This window comes from Diprion similis, chromosome 10 (assembly GCF_021155765.1).
Source record: "Diprion similis isolate iyDipSimi1 chromosome 10, iyDipSimi1.1, whole genome shotgun sequence".
Lineage (NCBI taxonomy): Eukaryota > Metazoa > Arthropoda > Insecta > Hymenoptera > Diprionidae > Diprion > Diprion similis.
This window is the reverse complement of record NC_060114.1, coordinates 12,662,565-12,686,718: the sequence shown is the minus strand read 5'-3', so window position 1 is coordinate 12,686,718 and position 24,154 is coordinate 12,662,565. Positions and strand designations below refer to the sequence as shown.

General features: G+C 33.9%; 2 protein-coding genes across 3 annotated transcripts; one reads left to right on the top strand and one right to left on the bottom strand.

Annotated features, from left to right (window-relative positions):
- Positions 1–167: 167 nt before the first annotated feature.
- LOC124410862 (ribonucleases P/MRP protein subunit POP1) lies at positions 168–3,977 on the top strand. The gene is made up of 3 exons (XM_046889545.1): positions 168–418; positions 683–2,140; positions 2,446–3,977. The coding sequence occupies exons 1-3, from the start codon at positions 295–297 to the stop codon at positions 3,489–3,491; spliced, it is 2,628 nt and encodes an 875-aa protein (XP_046745501.1). The 5' UTR covers positions 168–294; the 3' UTR covers positions 3,492–3,977.
- Positions 3,978–4,675: 698 nt separating this feature from the next.
- On the bottom strand, positions 4,676–7,689 carry LOC124410864 (acyl-protein thioesterase 1). Of its 2 annotated transcripts, XM_046889548.1 has the most exons (7): positions 7,446–7,689; positions 7,098–7,129; positions 6,526–6,591; positions 6,155–6,202; positions 5,747–5,993; positions 5,510–5,674; positions 4,676–5,369 (listed from the first exon to the last, which is right to left on the bottom strand). In XM_046889548.1, exons 1-7 carry the CDS (start codon positions 7,491–7,493, stop codon positions 5,322–5,324), a joined length of 654 nt encoding a protein of 217 aa, XP_046745504.1. In that variant the 5' UTR covers positions 7,494–7,689; the 3' UTR covers positions 4,676–5,321. The 2 variants fall into 2 exon arrangements, with proteins under 2 accessions (XP_046745504.1, XP_046745505.1); XM_046889549.1 differs by lacking the exons at positions 7,098–7,129; positions 7,446–7,689 and adding an exon at positions 6,664–6,685.
- Between the last annotated feature and the right edge of the window lie 16,465 nt (positions 7,690–24,154).

Genomic DNA, 24,154 nt, shown 5'->3' with positions numbered 1-24,154 from the left:
AAAAATCGAAGGCCGATCAATGATCAACATTCCTAACACTGCAATTCCTATACTAGAGATTGTGCATAAATGCGTGGACATGAGACACTAAAAGTGCAATTTTCTTGCCTACGCCTTACGTTAGACAACCAGAATCATTCAGAATTCGTTCTTACACGTGGTTCAAACAATGCTGAACATAACCTCAAACAAGTTTCAAAATATCGGCTAGTAGTGTTCGTTGGAAGGTGCAATTGCTTGAATTAGAGTACAATTACAATTTCTCGAACAAGAATTGTCGCGGAAGCTTAAAATATGGCGGAAAAGTCTCAATTTGACATATTCCTCGGTGGATCCCAGGAATTGCCTCCCGAAGTACATATCATGAAACTGGCATCGGCCAGGGCGAATGAAATCGCCGCGATGACTTATTCCATAGGTAAAGTATTTTCCCGTCCATTATGAAATAAACCTAACCTAATCTAGACATTCCTTCCTCTCCAACTCCTGCTTTAGTTTAAATTTTCTCAAGGCTTAACTCAGCCACCCTGGTTGTTTCTACCGAATATGAATCTTTTTCTCAGACGTAACCCCAGGTTTTTCTCCCTTTTTCCAAGGCCATAAACTTTATAATACTTGAGAGCTAATTGCGCGGGAATTTTGAATTTTATCAAAGAATAACCATTGTGCCTTGATATTGCAGATAATCCTCACCAAACAAAACTGATATTCCAAAAACTACCGATGCACATGCGTCGCAGAATAATGTCCCATAATGCAAAACGTATGCCACGGAGACTGCGAGAGATCCATATACACCAAATGTCAAAGTCAGGTTTGCCACCCAAAACAAAAAGACCTTCCCGAAAATACAGGCGAAGGCCACAGAACTTGATCGCAGAATACAAGCGCAGGCAGGTAAAAAATGCCTGGCTTGAAACACACGTGTGGCACGCAAAGAGGTTTCACATGGTTGAAAAATGGGGTCACAGGCTCCCTGAGCACTCAAATGATCGCTGTTTCAGAGCAAGTTACAGAGCAGTAGCTAAACACTGCCTGTTACAGGACATATCTTATTATTCGTGTATTCAGTTAACCGGACCGATTAATGCGATGAAAAAAATGCTCAAGAATCACTGCGACCCTGGCAACCTGAGCTTCACAGCAAAATCCTACATCCAAGGTAGCAGGGAAGGGAATCTGATGTTCTATAAGAAGAACGGATACCCAGCATCACCTGTGGGAACTGTCGAATTCATTTGGAGGCCCGGTAACTCTGAGCTAAAAACTTTGTGGATATGGGTTCATCCCTCACTTTATCAGCTAATATTGTCGGAGATTTGTAGCAGCTTTGATTTTAAACTAGAGTCTCCGTGCCATTCCTCAGATCGAGAGTACTTCGGTGCTGATAATTGCAGACTAGTATTACTCAAGAATTCCTTGAACAGGTTCAGACTGTGCGGCCCATTGAGTCTGTCGGTGCTCACGACTGCCCTACGTCTGCCAGAGATAGGAAAAACTCTTGAAGAAGCGAAAGAGTTTCCTGAGGGAGAAGGAGCTGAATTAAAGTCACATATTGCCATGGAAACGGATTTGCAAAAATGTGGTGATTCGGATAGTGATATTGAAATCGTTCAGGTTTCTAAGAAGGAAATTGAACCAATGGATGTGGAGAGCAACTCTTGTATTGATGGCGATGACAACGATGAATCACTTGAAACTACTGCCCAATCATGGTATTTGGAATATTATAGGGATTCAGAAAATATTCAATCATTGCGAGTTCAAAAAGAGGTTTTCGAACATCTAAGGGATCTTAACTCACCCAATCAGCTTCCCCCATGTGCAGTTATGGCTTTCACAGTTTTGGATCCGAGATATTTTGTCCCGACTAAACGAACCAAAGCTCAGATAAATGCGAGGACCATTGAGACAATTCCTGTTCCTCCCACACTCGTTAATGTTAGTGCGATATGGGAACCCAGGATCAGAAAATCAGTGATGAAAAACTTCAGAACTACAACTGAAATAAACAAACTGAGAAGTGAAAATCTAGTTCCAGGTATTGACAATGACGATAAATATGACCAAGGTTGTATTGCCAAAGTTCCTATTCTTCTTATTCAAAGGCCTGGATGTGGCTATGGAGAAAAAAGCCTTGGTAAGCCATGAAAATTGCATTCATTCCATTGTTATTTAAAATTTATCTCTAGTCATTCTGGATCTAGTTATGGCAGTTTTTAAGAATGTGACTTGTGAGCTTCTGGTATTGTAACAGAAAAACTGCTACTACTATGATTGATGTATTGTGGAAAAGAAACTTAGTCGATTTCTGCACGAAAACTGCCAGAACAAAACATGAAAGACAAGTAAAAATTTAAAACCAAAATATATTTCTTCCATCAAACTGAAATTTTAAATTTACACTTCAAAAATTCAATTGATTAACTGGATTATTATTTTCAGGATTCAGTTCTGGGATCGACGTAATTTTACCATCTGGTTGGGCAACTCCGTTTTGGATCTCATTTATTTTTCGTTGTGCCAAACCAGGAGGTCTGAGGGAATCAAGATCAATTATATTTGAAAATTTTAGGTTGAATTCACCTGATTTTAATCCACCAGATACAGAAGCATACGTAAAAGAAGCTTTAGAAAGAAAGACTAGTCTGATGGAAAAGTATTTCAGATATCCTCCAAACAGAAGATCAAACTACGTGAAACTTGGTATTTCTAGTCCGTTCTTTTGCGAGTGGAATTTACTGGTCAAGGAATGGACAGATATGGCAACGTTCTATGTACTCAGAGATAAGAAACTACTTCATATAATACAAGAAAATATCTCTAGTCGATTACCATTGAACCGGAATAAAAAGTATCAACAGCTTTGTGAACCAAGTTTCGACAAAACCATGTTCAAAGACGCTAATACATTAGTAACTGTGAAAATTTTCATGGAAAGCAAAGGATGTCCAAAAGATTTTGCCATAATCTGTTTACCCCTCTCTGAGGATTTAGAAAAATGGGGCCAAAAAAGAACCTGGGAAGGACCCGTAGCTAAGCTAAGGAAAGACCCTAACGAATCGATTAGAAAAACTTTGAGAAGGGGTCACTTGGCGTTATTGAAACGTTTGAGAAGACAAAGAGTAAAACAGCGGCTTAAAATGGAGAGTAGTGATAAAAGATCGGTTGAGCCAAAAGTCAGTTCCAGCATTGCAATGTCTAAAAAGATTTTAAGGAAAAAAGCTCAAACTATTGTCGATCTGCAGGCTGAAAAGATGAAAAATCTCTACTTGCCAAAGTGCAAAACGATACGAAACTCTTGCGATCGAGAAGTTATGGGGTACGTGGTTAAAGGTGACTTTAGTTTTACCGAATCGAAGGGAATCGGGCTGGGATACGTAACATTTCCCTCTCTGTTTAGCCTGATTAAACAGAAAAGTAACGTAGTTCTGATCAGAAACACAAGGTCTAGACAATACAGACTCGCCAGACTTAGTGTACTGACATAAATAACTATTAACATGTAAATATATTATAGATGATTAATTTTAGGTTTAAGAGAGTAACGTACAAATGTATATAAATCAAAGATTTCTTCTGGAAATTCTTAAATAGTTCACCATTTGAATGTGGCTCTGAGAGATTTATTTGAATATTTTATTTTACTAAAACTATTACATTGTGACAGGCTATGCGCTAATTATTATGTTTCATAAATAAAATTATCGCCTACCATAGTCGGAAATGTATAGTATATTGGGAAAAGCATCATGTTCTCTAGAGTGAAGAAGAAAAATGTCTAAAATCTCGTCAGTTAGTTGCCAGTGCAATGTACAAACAATAAACGAACTGGCAGTTCTTGTTGCTTGCTATTATTATTACTGTTATCAGTAGTTTCACATTGCACGTGTGAGTAATTGGAATTATATCAACAAAGTAAGTTTTTCCCGTTTACAAGTCTAACAGAATAAAAGCCCGTGTTTTACAGTACATTTCAAAAAGTCGTATCTTCATTTTATTCATGATTTTTATTTTACTTTATCATTTCGATCTTATATTCGCACATAAACATGTGCGTACATGCAATAAAATACACAAGTACGCGTACGTGTTACTATTTTATATCTACTAGTGCTTTTATTATTATTATTTTCTTCGTTTTGCCAGCAAAACTCAGGAGTCGTACTGTATACCTATTGCTACTATACAAGGTATTCGAAAGATAATACTTTTTTAACCACAAATCTAAACGTATGCGAGTTGGAAACAGTAATAACCCCGTGCTGGCGCTGTGAATCTGTATATGTATCAGACAACTTTGATCCTATTATCCTTTAAACCGCTGATGATTTAATGTATACTCAAATAACCCACATTTATGTTATTTGACCATAAAGCGGCGGCCCAAATTTTGATAGTAGGATTGCTATGCAGCAACTTTGATGGTTCCAATAAGGATACTTTGAAATAAATTAAATAAGTACTGTACAAATATGTACTTTAAAAGGATTAGCAGAACAGCTGGTGGTGACCAAGCTGTTTCGAAAAGAATTCTTAAATTGCTGGAAGTGTAAATGTGTAGCTTCTAACACCGGTTTGAGAAAGCACGGGAAAAAAATTCTAGGAATTCTTACAAGTTTTTCTTCAAAAAGATATTCAGAACAAGGTATTGATGAATAAATTGTGAAAGTAAAGTTTTTAAGAATCTTCGAGGAGTAAATTCAACGAAAAAAATAGATTAAATTGTTGGATAGCTACTCATTACCCATATTAATTAATAAATGGAAAGAATAAACTGAGGTTTCTGGGCGAAAAAGCTTTTCCTCAATTGCTAGGATATTCTAATTATTTGTCCTATGACAGATATCTTTTTTAACTATAATACAGTTAGGTATATTTTAACAGGATCGCTCTATTCCATTTCATTAAATAGTTCTGCGATTAATAAGTCGATTCTTTAATTGATTCAATTCTAATTTCTTTCTTCATTACAATGATTTTGCTCAAATTTACACTCACGAATGTAAAATACACGTTTTTCTTTTTTATTGCAACGTGCTAATAAAACCGCAAATCTTTATGTAGACTAGTAGTTTTCTACTGAATAGAATGGTAGAAATTACCACACCTGTCGACTACAATTCAATTTCGTATCGGTTTTGATTTTTCCCGTTCCGTTTGTTTTTCTTCCCTAGTATGCTTAATTAACGACTAAAAATAACGTGTCATTGGAATTATTAATTTTATTTATAATAATATTCGTTACTCTCAATAATAATACCAATAATAATGATTATATTATTAGTACCATCATTAATTGATACAATTAATTTAGTTTATTATGGCTTGAGAACTTTCTCAACGAACATCTTCATATCGCGCATCTCCTGAAAATTTCAATTGCACGGAATCAATTGATTTCTTATATTCAGACCTGTAGTAAAACTATCTTCAACAAGCTGCAGAGATTAAACATCATGTAAATAGAAAACACTGCTACATAAAAAGCAAAAAATCGGTTACTTACATCGTCGCAAGACGTGTGCATCATTCCTCGATACGTTTTAAACTCTGTATTGGTCATGAACTGCTTCAACAACGAGGCAGTCATTTGGCCCCACTTATATGGAACAATCGGATCGCAATCACCATGGCACTGCAGCAACGGGACATTTTTGTTGCCAACCGCACTCTGGAAAAAGATGTAATAAATATATAATGTAACTGCTGATATAGCATCTTATTGCAATTTGTTTCAACATACAGCAGGGAACCTCTGGTGCAGAGGGAGCCAAGCGGATAAAGCTATGACGCCTGCAAGAGGCTCTGGAAACGTGAGTGCGCTGTACATCGCCAGAGCGCCACCTTGACTAAATCCTCCGATGACAATTCTCTTCGTTGGTATACCAGCTGCGACCTCTTGGGCAATCAATGAGTGTACAACTTCAGCCGCCCTACGAATACCCTCCTCATCTTCTGGACCGGACGGATCGAGCGACCTCAGGTCAAACCTGAATTATTAAAAAATTTTAAAATACATGTGAAATAACGCGGTGCGCTACGCCACTTTCCATTCTAATGAAATATATGGAAAATATAAATCATAAGTCGGCTGAAAAACAATATTAAAAATATGAAATTAGCCAAATTTCGTGCAGTTATTCAATCTTACCATGAAGGCATTCGGAATCCAGCGTTCAACGTCACTGGCATAGTTGGCCTAAAAATTAAAAATACTGTTTAGAATTATGGTACTTAATGAATACTTGTCATATATTTCTGAAATTATTTATGCTAGTTAATTATCGACAAAAAGGCAAACTTACAAAAGCTTTGCACAGAAGCTATCCTAATTTTAACTTTAAAATTTATAGGTTTATTAGGAGGGCATATCTATAGTGTATAAGACAATTGAATAGTAGACTTTGTACATTGATTTCAAACTACTACCTAATTTTTCTGATACATAGATATGATTTTAACACAGCTCGACATTACACTAGCGTCATTCTCTTTTATATATATATTAAACATCATACTCACGCAGTTGGACAAATTACTTTGACGTGAGGAGATCTCACGGATCCCATCGAGCTTGCCCATCCGTGTCTGAAAAATATAATATATTCAGACAATTATAAAAATAATAATTTTTAAGTACAGAAAACTTATTCGCAGCACAAGAAGATTATAACTTACTATGTGTTCTGGCAAAATCAACCTTCTGAAATTTATGATGCATGCAAATGTAAATTTATATGGATAATATTTTAAGGTTGACTACATTTGAATGACTAAAAAATTTAATTTCGTAATCAATGCCACATTCTGTGGCAAAGAAGGAAACTCCAATCACAAGTCTTCCGTTTAAATAGCGATGCTGAAATTCTTAAATCTTGTTGCGTACAATAAATTCACTGATATGACAGACACCGTTGCAACAAAAAATACATTTGAAAGAACACAAATTAAAATGAATTATTCAGTCATGTATGAGTTACATATAAAAATATATTCTGGAGTTTTCTACCAATAGTAAGTTGATTAAAAATCTTTAAAAAAATCATTGAAAGACATGAAAGAAAATAGATAAAAAAAAAAGGAGTTAAACTCACCCCGTGTCTCCAAGTCCATGGAGAAATATAAGCTGAAACAATAAATGAGAATATAATTATATCCGTCGTAGAAGATACGCGTAAGATCGAATTCAAAGGAATAAAATCAGGTTAAAGTCATAAACAGGAATATTTTCCGACGGAAACATAGATCATAAAATTGCGTAACTCTGATAGCAGGTAGTTTCCGGCAGTCCAGACTCTGCGATCTTAAGAGGTTTCATCAGAGCCGCGCGAAGGTTATTAAGTATTACTTATCAGCTATCTACAGCGGTCAGGGGTTGCCGAGTGGATGATTATAACCAAGAAATCGGGAGGTTCGAAATTAAGGAATGAGTTGTTCCTTACCGTTGCGGTGTGTCGAGCCGTTGCGGCAATTACAACCGGAGTCGTCATCTTTCGTCGTTTTTTTTCTCGTACTGTACAGAGAGAAGTATTTGTTTTATGTTACAACAGAGGTACTTTGAACCTGAATGTTAGCGGAAACTGAATGCTGCTACGGGTCGTCGCCTTTTTTACTGTGTGTGTCTCTACACTTGTATGTATATCACTGCAGCCAGGCTAGTTGACATCTTGTTAAGAGACTAAACTAAATGCGCTTTGCGTTCGACTCGGCTAGCTCGTGGCATTTTTTAAAACAACCGAAGCACGGAATACTCGGTCGATAATAAACCTAATCGCAAGCGTTGACTGCAGGGTAATATATCCTTATTACAGTGTGTTGCATTTACCAACACAATTGACAGAAGCCTAAAGTCTTACCGTCGTCTGATTTACTCTCAAAGGACAAGCGTCTACCGAGGGGATAAATAAAAACCATCGATAAGAACTCAGGGATACGTACGGTGGTAATGTATGTGGTATGATAAAAGCACGGTAACGAAAAAACTTCAAACTACTGGCGATGAATTAATTTCAAAGCGTTTTATCTGAAAGTATAAAAAAAACTTGCAAAGACGACGTATACAGATCGATTCACTTCTTTCAAATATGTTTTCTCTTGGAGTATATTGCCGGTAAGATAGAGCGCTGTTTTAGACTGCCTGAACGATAACCGTGTGTCTAATTTTGATTGAAAACGATGCGAGAATATCGAATTGATTACAATTCATTCATAATAACTAATTTCTGTCCTAATGTCATCGAATATCATATAATAACTATGCATGGTTCGACGAATTGTTTATGCTATTATTTTGTAAATTATCATTATATTAATGATATTTCGAATACAAGACCATATACAAATATTGCTGAAAAATTACATGTCTATCGCGGAAATTATCGTTCATCGAAGTAATAGTCGCAAGGTTATATCCTATATAATTTCGAAGCACATGCGAGACGCGGTGACGATTTATTGTAGTAATCGATACTCGCGGATCAATTCCGTCGTAATTTAGATACGGTACAAATACCGTATAATTAGTGACAATTTACAGACCTTGCGAATTTCCCATCGGCGGATGTGATTCTGACAGTTACGCTTCCAAATTGACAATTATCTAATGGTAAGATTCATTTGCCATCTTTCGCATCAAAGAGATCGCGGATATGTGTTTGATTGGTCGGTATTCAGGAATCAACCAATCGAAGGCATCTTTACTCTTTGGTCTTCGACTAGTGGCAAATCAAACGCATCAAAAGTATTTATAATACGATATAGGTATAGTCGTGCTTTATAAATAGTATATCATTTACATTTCATATACATATATTAAACCTCTATTATGCATATAAAATATATATACAATTTAGACGTGTAAATACATACATTACACTTTCGTTTCGCAAAAAAATCCCCGACGACGAAAATGGAACGTTACTATAATATGTATGATACTACTATAGATAACTGGATATTCTGGTATATCGATACCAATTTCAAGGTGTGTGAAATAAATAAATGTCGGTGGTCAGGGTCTTTCACTAATTGCTTAAGTGGTTAAGTCATATGTATAATATGCCAATAATAGCAGAGGACGAAACAAATTATACAAACATTACTGAATTCATGAATGAAGGAATTGAAAGTCGAGGTTAAAAAAAAAAAAAAAAAAAAAAAAAAAACTGCTGTAACGATTACTACGCTGATTATGAATAAGACTCGTAGAACTGATATATACACACATACTCGACGTTTGTGAATAACAACTTCTTCACACAAATGACACATTTAAGAGTAAACCGGTCGTTCGAGTTCGACTTTTTCATCACCAATCGTTTATCACCAACCACAACGGTATTGCATTTCACGTACGATGAACTTGCGCACGTATTAAGTCAAATTCAAAAATTTTCTCAGTCAGTAGGTCTACCGTATCTACGCTAACGAAATTCGTGTACAGATGCAGGTGAAAGCGAAAGATCTGAATTCGTGTAAATCAACGTGCCAAACCGAAGAGGAAAACAAGGTGATTATTGTAAAGTATAAACCACTACCTAACGTCAACCAAGTCTTGGGAAATTTATCTCAATAACTTACAGGAAGTAGCAGATATGTGAGATATTCTTGCGTATATACTCAATTATAAATACGTTACGTAATGAGCGGTATATAGATGAACGATATAGATGCTGTCCGGTCAGCGTTAAATATCACGATAAAAATAAATCTGCACGTGTATACACATGTAAACATTATTCATATAGAGCCGGAAAGTGAATTCCACAAGTGGTAGATAAAACGCGAACAAAGGTTTCATTCATAAATTACCTTATCGCGTTATATTTGTAACGAACGTAATGTGGTGTAGTAAAAAGCGTAGTAACCGCGCGTATCGCTAAATCTCTGCATCTCGTATTGCATGTTCCACGTTGAATGATTAGATAAGTTTTTTTTTTTTTTTTTTTTTTTTTTTCTTCTCTTTCCTTTCTTTATTCACAATACTTGTTTGAATTCTACTCATAATATATTTCTGAAAACTGGTAAATAATAATGCTAAGAGAGATGTAACAGGTTAAATCAAAATCGAACGTTATACGAAGGAAAAGAAAACGTCAAGAAAAACTGACTCTGTGGTAGATGAGAAATTTGGTTAAATAATTAATTTGCATTCTGCCTCTGACAATGGACTCATCATAAGGATAAAGAGCATTAGACGCAAATTAATTACAGACCGCATTTGTAGCATTTGACGGTGAACAAAATTTCCAATAATAATATGAGTAAAATAAGAAAAAGTTGCAGTGGTGAAAAAGGATTTCCGTCAAAAAAATTCATACATTGTGTAACACGTGTGACGCGCAGACGCAATAGGAACAACCCATAGCGAGAACCATGCAGCGTACAAGTAGCTTCGAGTTACCGCAGTTCATTCTGCGCGTGCCATTATCCGCTTGACGGTTTTACCAGCGAATATTAACGACATGCACGAAGTATAATGCATTATATATATGTAGATATATATATATATATATATATATACGCGTGATGATTAATCCATTACAACGGGATTCCCAGGTATATCGGACCCGATGATCTAACCAATCATTTGAAATCGTTGTGATAAAAAATGAAATTGAAATTCTTAGCCTAATTACGGCTGTTGATAAATTTCTCAGCAACGCAAATATTAATTAATATTTCTTTGCCATTCGGATAAAGGCGCATTTTTCGTTTCCGATTAGAAGCTACTAGTCTTAGGTAAATCTGTACCCACTACGCTAAACTATCGCACAGACTTCGGATTAACTTTTGCTCACTTAGATGAGGAGATATATAATTATCTCACAATACATGAAGAGATGTTGTTGAAAAACACAAAGATTTCATCAGTATTTGAGCAGTGAAAAATTTGACGAAGTATAAGTTCATTTAACGAATAAAATGTTCCCAATCAACAAAATATTTATCCGATATAAATATTTCGTTCATGTCATTCGTCCAGAATACCGTAAACTTGGATTTTATTAACATTATGTTTTCCCAGCTATTTTACACGCGCTTTGAACATTTGTGGATTTTTTTTTTTTTTTTTTTTTTTTTTTCTCGACCAGCAAAATATCCAAAAGTAGTTAAATTTATTAATATAATTTGAAATATTTGTATGGAAACATTTTTTTTTTTCTTTGTTTTTCCGATTGATACATAGATTTGAATCAAGAAAAGAATTTTCAGTTACAAGTCGAATTATATTCACTGACTTGGATCAACGAAACAAGTTTTAAGCATACGTACAAGATTTAGGTTTCTTTGCGCTACAAAAAATTTGATTATTTCTTTCATCCATCAAAAGTTCCCGACAAAAGGCACATTTAATTCGTTCAACGATAAATATTGAAAAATGTCCAAATTTCAACGGAACGAATGAAAATCACTTAGTTTGACGAAATCAATTTGTTTACCAATTTCTTATACGAAAAAAATATGTTTAGTTGAAGCGATTGCACGCATTCAACCTGATCATCGATTTGGCAAGACAAAATATTTTTGAACTTATCAAATTTTCAATCAAATCAATCGCACAATACGAACAAGTCGTTTAGTCGATGAGACCTGACAAAATGTATATTGACTACGGTGTATAAATTATAACAAAATAATGATTGAAGTAAAAAATTTGTCATCCAAAATAAATTTATTATTATACCTATAATAACAATAATAAGTTGATGAACCGTCGATGATTAATAGAAAGAAAAAAAAAAGGCTGGAAAACTAAGAACTTGCTTACATCAAAGAGTTCATAAAAAAACAAACAATTTCCTCGATTCTCTCCCACTCGAGCATACGTCCAATGTTCCTACGTATGCTTAACCACAGTCGTGCGACCGACGCGCGTAAGTACGATCTAGCAATATATCGAGTTCTGGATTGTTTGCTGGCTAAAATCACCGCCATAACTAGATTGGCCAATGGGATTGCTGGAAAAGTTCGCAATGTGGATCATTGATCTTTTCCGTCTCCGGTTGGACTTTCACGAAAAATAAAAAAAAGAGAAAAAAAAGAAAGTAAGTACGTGATTGCTCGAACGTAGGGACTTTAAGAAAGTACATAATTACGCACGAGGTATTCGAAAAAAATACACAGTTTTAATAAAAAAAACATCCTATATGACGACATTTCGGATTTAAACTTAGTATTGTATTTTTTACATGACCTAAATTTTGTTTTCTTTGAGTTAATAATTGTTATATTTCATTGCGTGTTTTTTTTTTTTTTTTTCTTTTTTCGTTTCTTTTCTTGTTTGCCAAAAGTTGTTATCTGCTAATAAGCTTAATTAATCCAATGATGAAATTTATCAACGTTTTTCTACTACGGTTATAACGGAGGATTATTGTTTTGAAATTTTCAGCAACAAAGAACGAATATTTATCGAGAAATGTCAAAAAAACAGGGTATTTTTGATTTTTTATCAACTATCAAGGGCGGAAATATTGTTTTGGGTATATTCTAACTTTTTTTTAAAGTTTTTTGACGACTGTAACATTATTTTTGTTTTTTTTCTTTGTTTTTTGTATTCGAGTTGTATTGAATTAAAATACGAACATCTTACCGATTTTCAAAATAAATGTGAAAAAATTTCAAAATTTTCGCATAAAGAAAATGAGGATTCTGATCGAGTCGATTATACCCGCGGAATGCCTAATATGAATGAAAAAAAAATTTAAGTGTAAATGTAGATGTAAGAAAGAGGATAATAACAATTGAATAAACAAAGTGATACACCAATTTGCGGTGAGTAACCAGGCTGTGGTTGAGATTGTATACATATATTAATTATGAGTTATCTATCGTGTTATTAATTAGAATAGCTGTTAGACCCTCTTACATATATTAGAGCGGTTAAAGTTACACCGCGAGCAAATACGTGTGGTCATGTGCTAGTTAAATTTCATGGCAATTCACTAATCCGTTATAATACGGGTATGGGAAAATGCGATTCCATTCGAATCCGACCAACAATTTTTTCTTTTTTCTTTTTTTTCTTCTTTCTTTTTAGCGCTTTAAATTTTTTTTTCATTCGCTAAAACATAGCTTGAACAGTCTGAAAATTATAAAAAATGAGTTAAAACTTTTATTTATTAAATAACTCCACGATGTAACTGGTCTAAAAATGTTGAAAGCGGAAAATAAGAGTTTTAAAATTTTTTTTTTTTCAAAATTTCTCAGACCATTTAAACTATGTTTTTGTTGATCAAAAAAGTTGAAAATGCTAAAAAAAAAAAAAAAAAAGAAGAAGATAAATAGAGAAAAATGTTGATCAGTTTCTCATGGATTTACTCCCATATACGTATTGTAACGGATAAAATTGCCATAAATTTACGCTCATTATGGGCCCGATATTGAAATGTTCTGAATAGAATAGAAAATACAGTTTTTGAGAATTTTTGGATAATTTGAAAAATGTTTGTTTTCAAAAGCACTATAAATATTTATAAATAATTAAAGAGTTGGCCAGAAAACTCAAAAAAAATAATTCAGGATACTGTTTCAGAGTTGGAACAATAGCAGGAATTTTTTTTTTTCAAAAGATCAAAAATAGTAAGGATCGGAAGTCGGCTCTCCATTCCGATATCCCTAGAAATGATGACCATCCCGAATCATGGGAATCAATGAAAACAGTATACATGTAAGCCATCAGGTGTAAAAAATTCCGATTCGGCTTCTACTCATCACACATTATCATCATTATGTGCATTCGAATATATGAAAATCAATCCCATAAGTTTTACATATTTATTAATACATACTTTACGACAAAAACTTTGAACAATTTTTTCATCAAATTCTAGTCTCCTTACACTTTTAAGACCGAACATGTTTTGTGCCGTCCAAGTATGAAATTCGAAAAGGTTTCTTTTAAATAAAACGATTTTTTTTCAAAGTTACGCGAAAAGAAAAAAATTTTAAACAAATCAATCTCATAGCCCCGTCAAAAAATCGAGTAAATTAAGTATAAATATAAAAATTGTGTACAAAACGTTTTGATGTATAGGTATTACAATATCGTCATATATATGGAACCGGATTTTCCGGAGGATCGAGGATAAATAAAAGCGTGTTCAATTATGATTTTGTTGGGTATAAATACGCCGGTTGTGCCATACCCGCGAGTTATCGATATTGGTGGTATAAGAATTATTTTTGACTGCGACCGAGACGGAAGAACGCGGCTAAGTGGTGGCACGCGACGTGAAATTCGAGTCATCCAACATTTTTTTTATACGATACGTTTGTACCTTGTATACTACTGAGTAATTCAGAATCACGTCACGAGCAAGGTTCATTACGTGCCGACCGATTTCCTCGTCTCGGCACGCGAGTCGGATAAAGACTGAATATCGATAAGAGTTCCCTTGCCGGACTTTATCTGTGACGTAACTTTGAATTCCACGTCATGAGTAAATATAATAAGACGTCATCTTGCAGCCCACGCGTGAAGTTTTGTCATTGATAAGATTTATTCCTGTTTATGAATGAAAGTATGATTAGTATACATGGTGTGCCTAGAAGTGTAGTTTCTTTCTCCAAAATATTTTCTCGCGCTGGACTAGAATTAAGTAAGATGTGTACCAACGACGCCGAAATACCCTAGATCGGTGGTGATTAATTGAATCTGGGCTTCTGGAATCTGGATTTCTTTTCAAATTTTTAGGAGTTCGAGTCAATGAAGGATTTCTAAGTTCAGTTTCCTTCGAAATGGGTCAAATGTAGACACTGAATATCGACTCGGCCATGTACAGTGATGTTCGGCTAACTTGTTTTCGGTCCGAAACAAGAATCGCGTTCGATTCTATACGAATTATGTGACTATGACTGGTGATGCAGCCGGCGTGAGAGATTGAGAGTCGTTGTCGCATAATTCGTATAGAATCAAAGTCGCACTTTGTTTTGAACCGAAAACAAGTTAGTTATAAGTATGGTAATGTCCATTACTAGGTTCCCAGTGACTAGCTATTTTTTCGAATCAAAACTGAAACATATTTTCTGTGTCTATGACCGTACGTATCATTTGTGTCGCAAGTCATTGGCACATAAAATTTGATTAGAAAGTAAACGAGTTTCATTTTTGATTCGAAAAAATAGTTAGCCACTGAGAACCTAATCATGAAAATTACTGTACATATACAGAGTGAATTCTTAACGACGGTAAGTTCCGTGGTATGTTGAAATTGAAAAGATCATTGTCGTTAATTTTCAAAATCAAAAAACGGGTCGTGAGATATCATTTGGACATCGGTTTGACGACTTTTTACAGTTTTGTGATGTCCGGGAAATTTTACAGATATACTTAAACAGTTTCCAGAGATCCGTAGTATAATGCAACGGTTTAAAACATACACGGAATGTCAAGTGAATTGAATTTTTGTAATGAGAAATTTTGAAAACGGGATAAAAATTTTTCACTTTCTAACCTTGTGCATATAAAGCAAAATATTTTTAAACAATACTGATGTGTATTTTCATTCCCGTAAGAAACGACAATTTGAAAAGTTGTACGTGTTCGAAAATCACTGTTTTTGATATTATGTTTTTAACCAGTTTATCATACGCTTCAGCATAATATCCTGTAAGCTGACGTCAAACAACATACCTTTGATCAATCACCCGTTGAATCAATTCAAAGAAATTATTTTTCCGTCTATTATTCTACGTACTAATATATAAACTGGAAAAAACAAAGATCCATGTAACTTCCGTAAAATTCAAAGTTCGAAACGGTGTAAAAACTTTGTCTATATACAGCCTTATATAAAATCATATATTTGCAATAGACGAAGGTAATTCACGGGCGAAAAAAATTTTCAACAGACGGACAATAATTATGACTGGATAGGTTTATAACACACGGTTCAGTCATATAATTATATAAGCTATAAATTTAGCATACGGCTGATTAGTTATTCCGATACGTGCGGAAGACTGTTATTTTTACGTGAATGAAATCCGTAAAAAAAAAAAAAAAAAAAAAGAACGAGGAAGGAAACGGCGACGATTAAAAATGAATGGAAAGTTGAAGCAGAATACTTTCATTCACAGATACGATTTATCACCCGAGACCATCCTTCCCGTGATTTTTTTTCTTTCATATACCGCAAATCCATCATAACGATATTATTTTTAGTTGTTAATGTTACAAAACTTATTACGTATTAAATTTCGGTTATTCCTATCGTAAATTGAAAAAAGAAAAGAAGATAAAAACTTTTCTTCCATAACATCGTCAAATGATTCCAAATATTCCTCAATTATGAATACATATCAGGGTCTGTATATGGGTTATTCCACGCCAACTCGACCAGTGTTAAACCCCGAAAGTCAAAATCATTTCATGTTTTTTTCTAACATTCTACTCGCTAAAAAACGCAAACAGAATTTTTTTTCAAATTTTTTTATTATACCGTCTATTTTTTTTATAAACATTTGAAACCGATTGCGAATATCTATTTTTGAAAATCTGAAATAATTCTCAAATATCCAGTGAATGACACAAAACACCCGCCCTTAAGGAAAACGTGGGTCGAATTTTTTGTCTATTTTTTAATCACTTATTTCAGAATTTTCAAATTTTCAAACCCAAAATTATCTTTAGGACTAATTAAAACCGAACATTTACAAGTGAATTGACCCTTCTTTGACGGTTACGATTTGATCCTGTGTTAATTTTGGGTTTAAAAATTCAAAAATTCCAAATTAGATGTGAAAACAAAAAAAAAAAAAAAAAAAATAGAAAAAAATTCGTCCCAAGTTTTCCTTGTGTTTTGTGTCATTCACTGGATATTTGAGAATTTTTTCAGATTTTCAAAAATGGGCATTACCGATCGACTTGAAATATTTATAAAAACTAAACGGTTCGATAAAAAAATATGAAAAAAATTCAGATCGCGTTGTCTACAGAGTAGAATATTGACAAAAAACATGAAATGATTTTTAGATGGTCGGGGTTTAACACTGGTCGAGGTTGGCATGGAATACCCCATACATACACACAGCATTGCCAATCACACATTTCCCAATATATGTATGTACATAAATTTATATAAATCTAAAATATTGATGTAAGAATGTTAAGAAAAACTTCTTGCAAAGTGAAAATCAATGACAAATCAAATCTTCGCGTCTCATCGTCTGTTGTAATTTTACACTATATTGTACGCACAATATACCGCAAGATCACTTTTTCCCTCATACATTGATACCCATCGTACACACAGGGTACAAAGTCATGATTCCCGCCATAATTAAAAAAAAGTGGGGGAAAAAACGATAACGATCGAGGAAAAAGGTAGCCAGTAAATATCAAGATATATAACGGACCTCAGGAGTGTTCCAAGTCACATTAAGTATCGACCTGCTAAGTAGTGAAGGAAAAAGTTTATAAACCATCGCATTCGGTTATAGACTGGATTAACTGCATAATTCTAATCGACAGAAATATATCGAACGTGTAGAGTGAATAATATTGTCGATCAGAAGCGATACTTTCTTCGACTAAAGAAGAAAATCTTTCGAGTAGAAGCAAGAGCGAAAGAAGGGAAATAAAGCCGGTCAATCGAATCCGTAAGAAGAAGGAGAAAATGAGACCGACTAGCCTGTTCATCGTGACTATCTTTATCGTAGTTTTGGGAGCTGCGATGTGCCCGGCTTCAACATCGGAAGAAGTGCCACAGACGACACATCTAATATTCAATTGTGGGAAACCAACAAGCAAAAATGGAATCACATGTAACTTTGTACAAACTTTCGACACGGATACTAAATTCGGAGATCGTCTTTCAGACACTATCAAGAGACAGTTTTCGTAAAAGTTTCACATTTCATTGTGCTTCTTTATTTATTTATTTATTTATTTATTTATATCATGATTCCGAAATTCATGATTATTTATACGTCTGATAATCATTACAATGGGAATGTTAATTACATATTAGATTGTACATGATGCTACGGTGTAATTAATATTTCCGATTATGATAAGAGTTATAGTATACCATTATCGAATGTGAAGGAATCTTCTTGTTTATTTATACGTATAACGCATAAGTTAATATGTATTAGTATTTAAAATAACTTGATAAACAGTATTTCTCTATACATTTATGATATAATAAATGGTATTATTTATTGAACTAAATACTTGTACGAAATAGTATCGCTTATGTTTAATATGCGGATTAAACAGGAATTAGATCAACGATATAATTGATCAGATTAATTCAAAATTTCCGTTTAATAAGTTTTATTATATTATAAAATTCTCCTTTCTCTGTCAACTACCGATCATTAAACTGTTATGAAAAAAGAATAAAAACTAATGAAATAAGCTGATATTACGTTTTTATTCTAAAGAACCTTGGGGAGTTAAAGTATTTTTTATACTATCATCTGTTCATTTTTCTCCTTCGATTAGCGTTACACTTAATTCGTCCAACTCAATTAACCGTATCATAATTAATTAGCTTGTTTTTTAGCCAAAAATTGCGAATTATAAACCTAATTCAAGCTTATATTATACATACTGTAATAGTGCATAAATTTGAATTATAAGATCGATAAAAACAATTGAAAAAAAAAACTCTCGACTGCTTTTGTAGTGTGATTTTGTTTTGATATTATTTCTTGTTTTTTTTTTTAATTGTGTTCTAAACTCTAGCGATGTATACTAATTTAAGGCGACGAGTCCGATTTCACAATCAGAGGTAAGCGAATGAAGTCACCTTTCCAATTTCTACAAGGACCAACAATATAGCGTACAATATAGCAATCTAGGCAAAATCCAATGTCACTGATCAGAAAATTTCGGAGATACCAAGTATTGTTAAATTATATTGATGAAAAAAACGTCAGTTTGATTTCTTGCCGATTACCTCAGGTTTTCGTGTGTTTATTATTTAATTATATCAATTATTTCATTATTGGTTTTATTTTAGATTTTAATTATCGTTACCTAATTATCACTATTTCTATGTTTTACACTATAAACTTCCTGACGCGTGTGTGTCACTGATAACCAATCGTCATAAACTTAACCTAAAAATGTTAAAAGTTTTCGTTGGCAGTTGTGCTCAGGAATCAAGAAGAGATTTTGAACAAAGGGTTTCACACACGCGGATGTCGGAGAGGATACGTTGACGAGCGTTTAAAAAACAAAATTAACGACAGAAAACAAGTAAGTAATGTAACCTCAACCAACGTTCCAACTAACCTCAACAACTTTTATCACTAGAACTCTATTTTCTTTTTTTTTATCTCAAAATCCACTACATTACGACTATATATAAACTGCATTGTGAGAAAAAAAAAAATGTTTTATAAAAATTTATGTTTTAAATTACAAAATTGATAAAAATTTTTTTGCACAGTACTGCGAAGAGGTTAATTACTGACAATTAATATAACACAATAGGTTCAAAGTTTCCGATAACAAAGCGCAATTGAGATGGCGTCCAATTTTTGCGCACGTGTAGCGCGTTCAAATTTTCAATGCAATAGACGAAATCAGCGCTGTGATTGGCGCTATCGGAACGATAAAACTGTCAACTAGAATGTAGTCCACATTTGTAACGCAAAGATATATCTCGTCCCGTTTCCTTCCTGGTTGTGCTCCACACCGCAATTCGTAAAAATCTCCAAGATTAGATACATCGCGGCGAATCGTCGTCTCGATAAATGATGATTATTGGTCAGATTGTATAGCGCATGCGCATTGAATTTTAGCAAACAACGAACGACGCGGTCGATAATGAATTCACTCCGTATGATAAACACGTATAGGATGTTAATATTGAAAAAATAGTAACGATGACTTGTTTGATTAAAAACTTTCGATTGTTTTCGATTACGAAGTGACTGGTCAACATAACCTATCGTTACAGATAACGACTTGGCCAGTTACCGGATTTGAAATTGACAATAGATGTTTTTTTTGTTGTTTGTTTATACTTCTGACCGCTGTCTATATGCGGTTTGTCATTGTAATCGAATTAAGTAAGTTCATGTATAATTTTTTTATGGATATTCTAAGATTGCGTTGTTCGGTAGGGATTTTTTTCGTTTTTCCGCTATTTTCCTTTTTCTTTTTCAATCATTCTTTTCATTCATCAGTAAGGTTTGAATTTTGTTGTATATTAAACAATGAACATGTATTTTAATTCTTGATAAGTCTCCTTCTCAGTAAGGCCAAAACATAAAAACAATTACTGTCTCAATAATTGACCTTTGACACTGAGAAACTTGCTACAAAGTTGGAATTACGGTCAAGTTTACTTAACAAGAAGTAAAATAAGACGTCACGTAAGAATAACATTTTAATAATAATAATAAGCCTGGGGAAATCGCGAGGATCCGGTTCTCGGTTACCATTAATATACATGGTGTGTAGGTATATACCTATACTAACATGTCAGTGCTGGCTAGAGACACGCGGCTTAGCTCCTCCTCCTTTTCCTTAAAGAGGTGGAAAACAGTTTCACGATGAAGAACGTAATGTTCAAACGACCCACGGACGAACCGACGCGCGACGTGCCGTCTGAATGGCTTTCCCTCTCTTTCGAGCAGCGTAATTCACCTACGAGAAACGAGGCCGACGAAACTGAAGAAGCGAGTCGCGCAAGCGGTTCGCTGGCGCAACTGCGCATGCGCATTGCTTGCCGGAGACTGACAAAAGGCATGACAAGCTATGGCGCACGGCGCACGGCGCACGGCGTCGTGGTTAAGCGCATGAAATTCAACGAATAGTATTAGGTGCATCCTGCTGTACTTTGACGCTTAGTATTTTATGCTAAATTTTGAGAATCAGTGAAGATTCAAATTTTTTCTAACATTATTTGCGCGATGCAGTGTTATTGACGGAATCTTGTATGATATAGATATGCATGAGTGTAATGTGAGAAAACTTTGAATTACGTATGAAAATGATACAGGGTGGGAATAAATTTTTTGAAAAAAAATTCTATAAAATTTCCAGTTTTTCCAGAATCTAAAAACTAGTTTTCCCCTGATACTTTCCCAGTTCTAGTAAGTTACTAAAACCTAAATCGTTAAGCTTACTACCTCTATAATCGATTCCAATTTAATTCGAATTGCGAATTATATTATAAAAAATATAACGCAAGAAAAAGTCAGTTTGAGCCAATTTCTTTTCTCTATGAAAAAAAAGTGTACTTATTATATCAAAAAATTATTTCTAACTCCTTTTTTTGAATAGAAAAGTGACATTTTCAATTTTTTTCCGACATTCCAGGTTTTCTAGATTTTCCAGGCGTGTGGCCACCCTGTGATATAAAGAAGAGATTTTTTTTTTCCTTCTAACGGGATCACGAATGTAGGAATAATTTATAAAAAATATTACTAGAGAGAGGAAATTACATACCTACAGTTGTACTGAAATTCATTTTTGTGATAGTAGGTGTATATATATATTAGACTGTATCGAAAAATTGACTAATATCTTGAACAATATTTTCAGTAAACCATTAAAAAAATAAAATAGTCAATTTTTTGATACAGTCTAATATATATACATAACAGAATATATTGCACAAACCGCGTAACGATTTCAAACTTTACGTGCAACACACGTGTCAAGCTCTGCGTCTTCGATAAGATCTAACCACTGCAATATCATGCATAATTAACTTGAAACCCACAGCGTGAGAATATTATTGTATTATTATATAACACGCAAGAGAAAGAAATTTGACCTTTCAGAATCGGTCGAGGATTTCCGCTGCTTATAATTTAAGACGACCATTAATGTCTTGTATATGAATGAAAAGCGTTTAATTATAGTTTTGTAGTAATTACAGGAGATAATCCAATACGAGGAAAGAATAAAGGAAGGTAGAAAACCGCTGATGTTATAAATAAACCAGTTGTACAAAAGACGTATTAAGGATAACATTCTTGCGGATATGCATCGTGTACCCAGATAGACCGCAAAGTAAGCAAGACGTTAGGCCGTTACTCATTCATTCATGCACTCATTCATTCATACAATCGTTCGTACTTTTATCAGCTGTGAACTGAACCCTGAAAGCTTGGAAAGCAAACTCTCATAATTGCACAGATTTTCTATAGTTGAAAATTCATAAACTCGCTATCCGTATAATTGTACGATAAATGAATGTAGATATATAATACTAAACAATATACTAAACAATATACGGAAGTCAGAATTTCGAGGGTATAATGTACTCGTAATTAGGGCTGTGCAGGTAAATCATACCTGCCGTTTTATTATATCAAATTATTTTCGAGCAAAGATAAAAATAAGAAAAATAAAAATAAAATCAAAAATAAAATATGCAGGTGCTAGAGGCCATTCGTTAATTACGTAAGGACGATTTTGGCCATTCTTGACCCTCCATCCCCATAAGGTAAGGACACGTAAGATTTCCCCCTCCCCCCCCCCCCCCCCCCCCACCCTTCTTACGTATTAAGATTTTACCTAGAATTTCCCTGAAAAGCGTTGAATAGTTAAGTATCGTTAGAAAAGGTTGAGCTACACCGAAACACGTTATTATTTGACATAAATCATAGATTTTGTGTTTTTTATAAATAATCATTCAAACTTTGGAAAATCCGTATTACAATTAGAGGTAAGATTTGAAACAATGTTAAAATAAGGAAACGAATAAGTCGATAAACTGCAAACAAGGAACAACTTGCGTAACATAATCAACGACTATATATAGATCTGAAACAATCTATAGTTATAGGAAATCATTGAATTAAGAGTAAAAGTCGCTCCATTTGAGATCATTAATCGTCGTCCGGGCTGAACGGGTGAATTTTCTAAATAAATTTCGATTCGAATTGAAATATTACGCAATAATGGTTTTATTAGCCCCCCCCCCCCCCCCTCAGGAACCCTATAAAATATTTTTGCAGCCTCTTTTCTGTTTTCTGTAAATTCAGACTTTGACTTGCGGAAAAATGCTAAAGTAATGTTGAAACATAGTTATTTGACTCAGAGACGATAACATTTGTTCAATTGACGCGTGTCTCGCAAACCGCGACGGGGATGCACAGTGGATCATTTAACTGAAATTCATATTTATCCTCCTTTTCGTGTGAATTGAGAAATATAAGGACGTTATATTCCCACAGACGTTATCAGTACACGCGGATGTAAGCGTGCCGACGTACGACTGTTTCGAAAGTATTTTACGTCGCGTTACTAATGCCGAAAGGGCGTATCAATTTAAGAATAGAATATAAAAAAAAAAATTATTTTTTTGATATACGCCCTTTTGGCATTAAGAAAAAAAATTCTCAAAGTGTATCATTTTTTTTTTTTTTTTTTTTTTTTTTTTTCTCAATTATATGTATATAGACTTATTATCAATTGTTAGATCAAAAGACGAAAAAAATCACGAGATTGGTAAAAATAATGACTCGAAAACACAATCTATTTGAAAAAATATTTATTCAAATGAAAAAAAACGATGAAAACATCAATTTAAATGGGCACTATATATACCAATGCCATCTCCGTTATCATTATCTTCTGTAATCGTTAAATTTTAAAAACACAGCTCAATGGTATAATAAATTTATAAAATATTATCATCGCTGAAGGCTAAAATTTTGGAATATCGTCACCTGACGTACAGCAATAATTCAAATCCCTGAATTTTGAAAAGTATATTGCAATTTTAGAATCATCAACATTCTCAAGATCGACATATTTTTTAAATGATTTCTTCAAAATTACTCTTCCGAATGACTCTCAAAAATTCTTTTCTCACGTAAAGACATGTTAACCGAAAAACATTTATAAAAAATAAGATGAAAAAAAAAAAACGATACGCCCTTTCGGCTCTAAGAATTTTTTTTTCTCAAAGCCACAAGGGCGTGTGTCTGGAAAAAAAAATTTCAAATATTTTTCCACAAATTTATACATTGTACGTATTTTGAAGTTGATTGGAGAAGAAAAAAAAAATCAATATTTTGAGATATGCCCTTTTGGCATTAGTAACGCGATATATCTCAGGATCTGCAGACGTACTTTTGCCTATACGCAGAATAGGAAGTAAGAAATAACAAAGTTTTTAGTGGCGCAAGAAAAAAAAATCCAAATCACAGCCGTAATCAAATGAGCGATCCA

What these genes read in the sequence shown, in the direction of transcription:
- LOC124410864 (XM_046889548.1), bottom strand. Translation starts at nt 7,493, where the DNA reads ATGACGACTCCGGTTGTAATTGCCGCAACGGCTCGACACACCGCAACG. An exon ending in CGGCTCGACACACCGCAACG is followed by an intron (nt 7,130 to 7,445) that starts GTAAGGAACAAC and finishes TTATTGTTTCAG; the next exon opens with CTTATATTTCTCCATGGACT. An exon ending in GGATTCCGAATGCCTTCATG is followed by an intron (nt 5,994 to 6,154) that starts GTAAGATTGAAT and finishes TTAATAATTCAG; the next exon opens with GTTTGACCTGAGGTCGCTCG.
- LOC124410862 (XM_046889545.1), top strand. Translation starts at nt 295, where the DNA reads ATGGCGGAAAAGTCTCAATTTGACATATTCCTCGGTGGATCCCAGGAA. An exon ending in CGCGATGACTTATTCCATAG is followed by an intron (nt 419 to 682) that starts GTAAAGTATTTT and finishes TTGATATTGCAG; the next exon opens with ATAATCCTCACCAAACAAAA. An exon ending in CTATGGAGAAAAAAGCCTTG is followed by an intron (nt 2,141 to 2,445) that starts GTAAGCCATGAA and finishes TATTATTTTCAG; the next exon opens with GATTCAGTTCTGGGATCGAC.